The 11,099-nt window shown below is 36.9% G+C and overlaps 1 protein-coding gene across 1 annotated transcript in view; it reads left to right on the forward strand.

Annotated features, from left to right (window-relative positions):
* The window catches only part of LOC107749342 (LIM domain-binding protein 3-like), a 21,012-nt gene extending 12,139 nt beyond the window's left edge, over positions 1–8,873 (forward strand). Inside the window, exons 4-10 of the mRNA XM_016564448.1 lie at positions 442–517; positions 3,143–3,165; positions 3,937–4,137; positions 5,660–5,689; positions 6,176–6,342; positions 6,522–6,558; positions 8,420–8,873. Of these exons, the coding sequence (XP_016419934.1) occupies positions 442–517; positions 3,143–3,165; positions 3,937–4,137; positions 5,660–5,689; positions 6,176–6,342; positions 6,522–6,558; positions 8,420–8,516 (631 nt within the window). The 3' untranslated portion in view covers positions 8,517–8,873. The remainder of the gene's footprint in view (positions 1–441; positions 518–3,142; positions 3,166–3,936; positions 4,138–5,659; positions 5,690–6,175; positions 6,343–6,521; positions 6,559–8,419) is intronic.
* The last annotated feature ends 2,226 nt before the right edge of the window (positions 8,874–11,099 follow it).

Here is an 11,099-nt window from a genome sequence, read left to right on the forward strand (position 1 = left end):
TAGCAAAGGAAAACCAGTCTCCTCTTGGCTTATATCGAAATCCTCCGACATTCTTCTTTACAAATCCTCGATTTGTACTTCTAATTTGTGACCATTGTTTTGTTTTGATCTCTCCTCTGTGCTTCCGCTTCTGAGTGGCGCATGCGCAAAGCCGACCTCATACATCATCCGCCCGGAGCTGCTTCCGTGTACAACTGTTGGCGCAAGCTATAGATTAAAGTGATAATTACGTTTTGAATATGGATATTTTTCTTATCAAGGATCAAAGACCATTTTTAATAATAATATTAATAATTTTTAATATGACAATAAAACATTAATGTTTACAACCAATAATTAATCATATTAATAATTAACGAAGGGGGAAGTTGACTCATGAAAAACAAAAGCCTAATGTTTTTGCATGATTGACCTTTGCTCTGAATTCTGTACTGGTCCCAGGTCGAGACGTCCCGCTCCTGTACCCACAGCCACTCCAAGAATGGACTCACCCATGCCAATTATCCCTCACCAGAAGGTAAAGTCATGTTCTGTCCATCTGTTTCCTATGCCAAGTAGGCACAGTAAACAGATTGGTTTATGTCGTCTTTTGATATTTTATCAGTGTGGTGTAAAATATAACTGGACTGTATGGAGGGGACAAACATGTTGAAGAAAACCAAATGATAATTTTTTGTAATAGGCCAGCCATTTCTTTATAATCCTCTCAATCAGTCATGGGAGTTTCCAAGCCCATATCATAGAGAGAAGGAAAAAAGTGGAGGGATTGTGAAAACAAACATTCTCTGTAAAGCTGACACTCCCTCTACAGGCATTTGTTGGTCAAGCAACAGTAAGCACTTCATTTGAAATCCTCATAAGTTTCCTGCTGGTCCAGTACTCATTTGCATTGTCGTTGGCAGATGAATTCTGATCTAGAGTGTTTCTTCAAGCCTCATTTGCCTCTTTTCTAACCATCTTTTTCTTCTATGCCTTGCCATTTTGGCTAATGGTTCATTTGTTTATCTGATCTAATGGTTTATTTTACACTAAGGAGACCACGGACACTGAGGAAGGAGAAGATGAAGAGAAACCTGTCAAAAAATATGGCATCCTCCTGGCCAAAAAACCTTCCAAAAAATCTCTAATTCCAAACACTGAGGAGAAACATCAGGAGAATCTCCAACCTGTAATTCATTCTCCTGCTAAAAGCCCTGTCCCTACTTATTTGTCATTCGGGCAAGGGCCAAAAACCACCCCAAACCAGACAGGACAGTATAATTCTCCCGTAGGCCTGTATTCAGCAGAAACTTTAAGGGAAATGGCAATGCAACAAGACAGTCTAAATGGCCTGCCACTGCTGGGGTAGGTAATGTGATGCCTAACCCACAAATCTGTATCTTAATGAGCACATCCACCAAATCTGCTTTAACAAGCTAGTTCACTAACGGGGTCATGGAGGCATTGGCTAGCCTCACCTGTATCCCTGCATTACCTTTAACAAAACTGTGGCAAAGAATACTCAGAACATTCTGTCATTACCTCTGCACATTCCGCTCTCACATGCAACGGATCAGCTCACCTGTAAGGCTCACCTGACCCCCGTCCTGCAACACGAGCAGGGCCTGGCCAAGTCATATCTGTATCTATGAATGTAAGCTGCGTCCAAATGACAACATACTATGGTTATTTTAGTCATGTAAGAGCCACATCTCCTGCGATTAGATGAGGATTGCCAAGCTTTTATAAACTGGCTTATAAATAATGCCAACATGTTGACGATGGTGCTTTCACCTTTTTAATGTGTTGGCATCATTTAGTAGCTTCATAAGAGGTCTTCCTAAATCATTGTCACAGCAGTGTATCTTCTCTTTCCAAAAACATGTGAGGATATTCCCACAGGGCCCAAGTTGAGCCGTAATTGAACATGGGTGCAAATGTGCACTCGTTGGCTCTTTTAACCTGCTCAGAATGTCACAGCTCCTGTAACAGTATATCCCAAATGAAGTCCTACCGCAATGATTCCGTCACATATTTCATCCTCTATTTGCAGCTCACAGGATCAGAATTCCCGCTAGGCAACATCACATGCACAGCTGAGCAGAGCACGTGCATCCATTGACTGTTCATCTGGTTAATCTAGGTGTACGAGTGGACTGATACGTACTCTCTAAATTTTGATCCTTGTTGTCATGCAACTAGCAATACGTGTCTTTGAGCTGTGATTGGTTAAATGTTATTTTAGGATTATTTATATGTATTGTATTTGTTAATATTTTGACTTTTTTTATATTTTATATTTTTATTTTATATATTTTCCGTTGTAACGTAATGTTTATTTAATTTGTTATGTGCTTTTGTCATTTTTATTTATTTTTTACTTAGCTTTTAGTTTTAGTAATTTTAGTTCTAAGTTCTTGAACTTATTTCTGTTGGCTGCCCAGGCAATATTTCTATATTATTAATTTAACATTTATATTGTGTTATTTCTGCTTTATTTCAATGAACAAAAACAATTTTTTCAAGTTAACAATGACACGACTGGATTGGTTATTTGGTTCAATGGGAGTATGAGTGTTATATAGCTCCAGTGTTTTCCGTGTGTCCCGCTGCAACCAAACTCCTGTTCCAGTCAATCAATCTGTTCTAGGAACAAACCAGAATGTCATTCTCATGAGAAATGTGACCAGTAATAACCATCATCTACTCTACATCATGGCACAACAGATTACAAGAATTCCTGAATATATCTAAACTGTTATTTAATGACTCTGATCATTTACTCACCCATAGGTCATTTCAAACATGTACTATCTTTTGTTTGAAGAGCACAAAAGAAGATATTTTGTAGAATGCTGAAAACCTGTGACAATTTTCACTGTATCTTCTTTTTGTGTTACACTAAAAAATGAGTCATACAGGTTCAATTACATGAAAGTGAAAATAACAGGGTGAACTGTTCTTTAACAGTTAAAATATATTCATATTTCAGGTTCAAGTTCTTTAGACAAAGTGAAGCATTTGCATTCCATGTTGTTGTTTTTTTCCTGCTAATTTACATGGACATGGATTCATTATCATTCAGCACACTGCCAAACCAATGCTAACACTGCCTCTTTTGTTTATCTTTTTTTTCTGTCTATATTCCTCTATGTCGTCTCAGGTCATTGCCAACACAGCTGCCAAGTCAGTAACAGTTTTGAATATAAAATCTCCAGAGTTGCGTGTGAATCTGAGTGCTCTGAAGCATGGCCACATGCAGTACTGTGGTTGTTGTTTGCATGCTTATATTTTCAATTCCCGAATGTTCAAAATATATTTTGAACAATTTGACATTTCAGACATGATGAAATGTTAAATGCTTTTGAGTGAAGTGTTTAAACTAGATACATCTGTTGTTCGGTTTTGGTTATAGTTTTATTGTTTAATGAGTCTTTGCGTGTTTTATTTTATTTTATTTTATTTTATTTTTTTTTTATGGAGTATCATAATGGGAACTATTGCATGCCATGTGCATTTTTATAATTAGGAAGCCCAGATGCATTTGTTATACAGGACATTGTGTTTTTACACATGGGATTTTATGAGAATGTAATTATTTTTTTTATGGAGTATCATAATGGGAACTATTGCATGCCATGTGCATTTTTGTAATTAGGAAGCCCAGATGCATTTGTTATACAGGACATTGTGTTTTTACACATGGGATTTTATGAGAATGTAAAACTAATGGCTGGTGCAAACCATTTAACTTCAGAAACATCTAAACTAGTAATGCAAAACTCATTACTGTTTAATGATACAGAAGCATTAGGTAAGTCAAGTCTAAATCAAACTGTTCTCACTGTCAAATCCTATCTATCTCTCTATTTTCACTGATATTTCTGGCTCCTCACCATCACCCACCCGCCTCTACACTATCGCCCCCCTGACACTCCCACACCTGAACTCTGACAGCCAAGAGTATGTTCCCAGCTTCAACCCCATCGCACTGAAGGACTCAGCTATGTCCACTCACAAGCCTATCGAGGTCAAGGGTCCTGGTGGGAAGGCTACTATCATCCATGCCCAGTACAACACTCCAATTAGTATGTATTCTCAGGATGCCATTATGGATGCCATTGCTGGTCAGGCCCAAGCCAGAGGAAACGAGATGAGGTAGGTCTTCCATTCCTGTCCAGCACTTCACTTTTTACTACACTGATGCTTAGGTGAGAGCTGAGGTAAGTGATGCAGTGGCCCCAAAATTGACATTTACGCCACACTACATGACTGTCATTGCATTAGAAACAGTATTATATTTCAATATTTAATGCAGTGATGTTTTTAAAGGAATAAGCTCACTCAAAATTTAAATTCTGTTATTATTTGCTTACTCTAACTCCGAATTCTTTTTTTCTCAGAATTTTGAGTTTATATCATGCAATTCTGAGTTCATATCTTACGATTCTAAAAAAAGAGACAGAATTGTGAGATGAAAAGTCACAAACTTTGACATTTTTCCTGTGGCAGAAACAAGCCTCCATACTGCTCTTTTCAGTACAATGAAAGTGAAGGAAAACTTGGAAATCATGAAAAGTACAGTAACTCACCTGCTACATCTTATGAATAGTTTTGCATGTATAGTGATGTTCAATACAGTAACAAATAATTCTATTGAGTTTCATCCTTTAAATTACTTGATTGATCCAGTACCAAAAAGTGGTCTGGGATGCATTTCCCAAAAGCATTGTGAGCATAAGTAGATTGTAGTAATCATTAATGCCAGTGGTTTCTACAGTCTGCTTAAACTTTGCTTTTGAGAAGCACAGCCCTGAGCAATATATTCATGAATTAGATTGATCCGGTGCACCTTACTAACTTAACGATCTGGTTGCCACGGTTTAACACTCCGCTTGATCTAAATGTTATGAGAAAATAACAGAATTTTTGAGTGAACTATTCATCTAAGTGTCTAAATACTTTTTTAGGACCACTGTATGTAGCAATGTTAAGTACACAGTGATGTATTTTAGTTGGCCAACCCATTAGCATCACCCTAGTTCCCTCAACAAAAAATACAACGCAGTAAAAATACAATACAAGACCAGTAAAAGTTTGGAAAAATCATAAGAGGGTATTGCTGATGTATTGGAGTGTTGTAGAATAAAATGTGAAAATATATTGAGCTTATGTTAACCACAGGCTTTATAAAAAACAAACAAACATTGAAATGAGGAGGATGGAACCTGAAAAACTAAAATGCTAACTCATTTCTGGGTTTAGGCCTGTAAAAATAAGTCATCCCTGCAGCACTTTATTAAAAATAAGAAAGTGCATTCTTGCAATTTGTTATGAGATGTTGGGGGAAAGTAAGGTATTCCTTTACTGCATATTTTTGTATGCAGTTTAATGTTTTTGATTACAATGCAATTCTACTCAGTTTGCAGTGCTTATAACAGTAAGATCTCATTATCGGTCATCTAGCCTGGGCTGACTTCAGGCTTCCACAAGGTCATATGTATCAACCTCATCTGTGCTTTTCCTCCCTCTTCTGCTTGCAATTATGTCACTCCATCCACAACTAATCACCCATTCCTCATCACTCATCCTCGCCTCACCCCCACTACATTTCCCATCCTTCCATGTGACACGGCTCTGACTTGCTCTCTCCCATCCTGGTTCATCATGTGATTGACAGTGGTGATGACGCCGCTGGATCTCCCTTGGCGTAAGTAGCCACAGTCTATTTAGATCCATCACAGCCGCACTGACTCATGTCTCATGTTATATTCTCTGTTAAAGGCTGATTGCATAAACACTGAAGTGGATTTTTTTTGGTAATTTTTCAATTACCATGTTATACTATTGGAAATATGTAAGTAAATGGAGTTCTATAAAGAAAAATATGAATGTTCTGAGTATATCTGCCCGGGGAGAATTGCATAACCTCTAACATTTTACTTTACATTCTCCTAATATAGGAATTCAGTTTTATCAAATCCTAACTCATTCTTTCATCACAGATCTCTCACTACAATGGAACTGTAATAAAATTATGCACATCTTCACAAATATGTGAATTAATTCAGAGATAACTTCAACAAATATTGTATTTTATTATGATTTTTGTAAATTTAACTTGATGTTCCCAAATTCAGAAAACTCAGATGAACAACTGATCATCTTTTTTCCCTTTCTCTCTGTTGGGGAGCAGCTCACTTCCCATTAAAGACCCTCTTGTGGACAGTGCTTCTCCAGTCTACCAGGCTGTGATCAAACCTGACAATAAGGAGATGGAGATGTCAGAGTGGGCCCGTCGTGCCGCCAACCTGCAGTCCAAGTCCTTCCGTGTCCTTGCTCATATCACAGGAACGGAGTATTGTGAGTACAGCCTTTCTTTATCACACCACTGTGTGAAATGGAAGTTGGTTTGAATTGAACATGTTTTAGACATGCTGACATAAGATGACAGTGATTGCGTGATAAACATTGGTTTGTGCTTTCTTTTTTGAGACCAGGCCTGTAACAATTGACTTGTGTTTATTTTTTATTTATCACAGTGCAAGATCCAGATGAGGAGGCTCTTAGAAAATCAAGGTAATCCACGTTGTCTGAGTTTTTGCTGTCTTCAACCTTGTGAAAAAGTACACTTTAGCATACTTTTAAAAAGAGAACTCATGAGGAAATGCTATACTTTAAAAGAAAAGTGCAAACTGAATGTAATGTTTTTGGACACTTAACTGCATGATATTTACATTAAAATAAAAAAGCATTATATTTAAAATTTATATTAAATGCAATTATATGAATTTTAGAGTGTTTTTGACCCACTAAAGTAGAACTTCTTTACATGTATTTTCATAATTACTTCTAATGGTACAAGTGTACTTTTGAACACTAACAAGCATTTATGGCAAACTAAAATATTCTTTAATTTATTGTCTATTGAAATTTGTATGTATTTAAATATATTTGTTATAATGGAGTTGCAATTTAGTACATTTAAAATGTATTAACTTTAAATGTAATATTGAAGTAAAAAATTATAATTAAGTACTTTACATGTGTTTTAGTATGTTAGTCAGCACATCAATATAAGTGAACTTCTTTAAAGCACAACAAAATATTACTAAAACATAACGCTTTCAATGTAAAACTTTTAATTAGATTTTATTACAAAGTGTACTTAAAGGGTTAATTCACCCAAAAATGAAAATTAGGCTGCGTTTTACTCACCCCCGAGACATCCTAGGTGTATATGACTTTCTTCTTTCAGATGAATCCAGTCGGAGTTATGATAAAAATAGTCTTTGATCTTTCAAGCTCTATCATTGCAGTCAGCGGGTGTTGCATTGCTTCAGTCCAAAAGAACTTAAATAAAAATCCCCCATCCATAAAACAAAATTGTCTCACACGGCTCCGGGGGGTGAACAAAGGCCTCCTGTAGCGAATCAATATTAAAAACGTAATAATCACTTAAATCTAGCTTGCGCCAGCAGTTGTACACAGAAGCAGTTCCGGGAGCATGACATATGAGATCAGCGTTGCGCATGCGCCGGTGAGTCTCGTGAAAACCAACGTTTGTTTACAGGATCAAAGGAAGCAAAGTTTCCTTACTTTAGCAAAGGAAAACCAGTCTCCTCTTGGCTTATATCAAAATCCTCTGACATTCTTCTTTACAAATCCTCGTTTTGTACTTCTAATTCTTGACCGTTGTTTTGTTTTGATCTCTCCGCTGCGTTTCCGCGTTTCCGCGTGCGTCACTTCTGAGCGACGCATGAGCAAAGCTGACCTCATACGTCATTCCCCCGGAACGGCTTCTGTTTACAACTGTGAGTGCAAGCTAGATTCAAGTGATTATTACGTTTTGAATATGGATATTTTTCTTACAAAAATGCATCGATTCGCTACAGGAGGCCTTTGTTCACCCCCCGGAGCCGTGTGAGACATTTTTTTTTATGGATGGGCGCTTTTTATTTAACTTCTTTTAGACTGAAGCAATGCAACACCCGCTGACTGTAATGATAGAGCTTGAAAGATCAAAGACAATTTTTTATATAACTCCAACTGGATTCGTCTGAAAGAAGAAAGTCATATACACCTAGGATGTCTCGAGGGGTGAGTAAAACGCAGCCTAATTTTCATTGTTGGGTGAACTAACTCTTTAAGAGTGTACTTAAGTGTGTTAAACATAGTCATGAATATGTACTCTCTTTAAATAGCCTGCCCTTAAAAGGCCTTTTATTTCATTAAAAATATATTACATTTAAGTATAGTAAATGTAATATATTTTATATATTACATTTAAGTACTGTTGTAGTACACTAAAGTCCGTATTCAGTACAATTAAGCACACTTTTTGACAAGACCAGGTCTTAAACATATAAGGTTCAAGCACAAAAAGGTCTGTTGATTAAGTTAAATCATTTATTAATTTATTTCTTTATACTTTCTACAGGGAGAAGTTTGAATCAGAGGTAAAAGGCCCACGATTTGCCAAACTGAAAAACTGGCACCACGGCCTGTCTGCACAGATCCTTAACATCCAGGGGTAAATGCAAACCAATGTTACTGGAGAGAAGTTGAGGCAACAGTCAACAAGGAAACCTGGAGGCGATGTAAAGTGAGGGTGCAAAAGGCAGAGAGGAGTAGTGTAGCGACTGGAATGTGAGTTAGAGTTCTAAACTAGCCTGTAAGTGAACACACAAAGCTCCTGTGTTTGATGTTCATATGTCTTTTTGTTTCATGTAACTTTCAGCCACTGAAACATAGTGCATATTGCTCAGTTTGTCATTTTCGTTTTCATTTTATGTTTCTCTTTTTCTTCTCTTTTGGCTGCTCTGTTTATCCTAAATTATTTCTGAATAATAAATTGCCTGAATGATTTACTGATGTAAAGAACCCTGAGAGAAATTATAAAATATATGTACCACATCCACTGCAATCCACCACAGCACATATTAAAAAACAAACCAAATGTACTATTGTTAATGTGAATAAAACATTATTACTTTTAACCTAATAAATAAAAGTGTCAGTGTGACTTGTTATTTACTCTTTTGTTCCAAACCACTATGACTTAATTTCTTCTATGGGACAGGAAAAAAAGATTACTTTAACAGAATGTTCTGACTGCTGTTTTCCAAACATTAAAAGTGAATGGGCTCCAAGAAATACAAAAAGTGCCATAAAGGCCATTATTTCAAGTTTTCTGATACAGTTCATCAGTGATCAGTCACACAAGAAACAAAGACCTCTGATATTACTGCATTTCATTTCTTAATTTCTCTTATTGGATCAACTATTTTGAGTGTTATTTTGAGAGTTCTTTAATATGGCCACTAATAAATTCCTACACGTAGAAAAATGTAGCCACATTTAAATTTGAATACTGAGAAGGTTGGGGTCAGTAATATTTCAGAAAAACATATTTTTAAGAATTTAATACTTTAAAAAAGAATGCATTTTTTTTCCCCCAAATAAATGCTCCTCTTTTGCAGATGACTTGAAAAAAAAGACCAGTTTACACAAAATATTAAGCAGCACAACTGTTTTCAACATTGATAGAAAAGTTTATTGAGCACCAAATCAGCATATTAAAATGATTTCTTAAGGATCATGTGACACTAAAGACTGGAGTAATGGCTGCTGAAAATTCGGGTTATCGTCACAAAAAAAATTACATTTTAAAATATATTAAAAGTTTACTGTATTTTTGATCAAATAAATGCAGCATGGGTAAGAATTGGATACTTCTTTTAAAACATAAAAAAAAAAATCTTACCAACTCCAAACTTTTGAATGGAAGTGTATTCTTTAAAATTTCATAGTTTCTATAAATTCATACCACATGTACAGGTGCATCTCAATAAATTAGAATGTCGTGGAAAAGTTAATTTATTTCAGTAATTCAACTCAAATTGTGAAACTCGTGTATTAAATAAATTCAATGCACACAGACTGAAGTAGTTTAAATCTTTGGTTCTTTTAATTGTGATGATTTTGGCTCACATTTAACAAAAACTCTCACATTGGCTCACATCTCAACAAATTAGAATACTTCATAAGACCAATAAAAAAAACATTTTTAGTGAATTGTTGGCCTTCTGGAAAGTATGTTCATTTACTGTACATGTACTCAATACTTGGTAGGGGCTCCTTTCGCTTTAATTACTGCCTCAATTCGGCATGGCATGGAGGTGATCAGTTTGTGGCACTACTGAGGTGGTATGGAAGCCCAGGTTCCTTTGACAGTGGCCTTCAGCTCATCTGCATATTTTGGTCTCTTGTTTCTCATTTTCCTCTTGACAATACCCCATAGATTCTCTATGGGGTTAAGGTCTGGTGAGTTTGCTGGCCAGTCAAGCACACCAACACCATGGTCATTTAACCAACTTTTGGTGCTTTTGGCAGTGTGGGCAGGTGCCAAATCCTGCTGGAAAATGAAATCAGCATCTTCAAAAAGCTGGCCAGCAGAAGGAAGCATGAAGTGCTCCAAAATGAATAATGGTAAACGGGTGCAGTGACGTTGGTTTTAAAAAAACACAATGGACCAACACCAGCAGATGACATTGCACCCCAAATCATCACAGACTGTGGAAACTTAACACTGGACTTCAAGCAACTTGGGCTATGAGCTTCTCCACCCTTCCTCCAGACTCTAGGACCTTGGTTTCCAAATGAAATACAAAACTTGCTCTCATCTGAAAAGAGGACTTTGGACCACTGGGCAACAGTCCAGTTCTTCTTCTCCTTAGCCCAGGTAAGACGCCTCTGACGTTGTCTGTGGTTCAGGAGTAGCTTAACAAGAGGAATACGACAACTGCAGCCAAATTCCTTGACACGTCTGTGTGTGGTGGCTCTTGATGCCTTGACCCCAGCCTCAGTCCATTCCTTGTGAAGTTCACTCAAATTCTTGAATCGATTTTGCTTGACAATCCTCATAAGGCTGCGGTTCTCTCGGTTGGTTGTGCATCTTTTTCTTCCACACTTTTTCCTTCCACTCAACTTTCTGTTAACATGCTTGGATACAGCACTCTGTGAACAGCCAGCTTCTTTGGCAATGAATGTTTGTGGCTTACCCTCCTTGTGAAGGGTGTCAATGATTGTCTTCTGGACAACTGTCAGATCAGCAGTCT

This window comes from Sinocyclocheilus rhinocerous, unplaced genomic scaffold (assembly GCF_001515625.1).
Source record: "Sinocyclocheilus rhinocerous isolate Xijiao unplaced genomic scaffold, SAMN03320098_v1.1 scaffold650, whole genome shotgun sequence".
Taxonomy (NCBI): Eukaryota; Metazoa; Chordata; class Actinopteri; order Cypriniformes; family Cyprinidae; genus Sinocyclocheilus; species Sinocyclocheilus rhinocerous.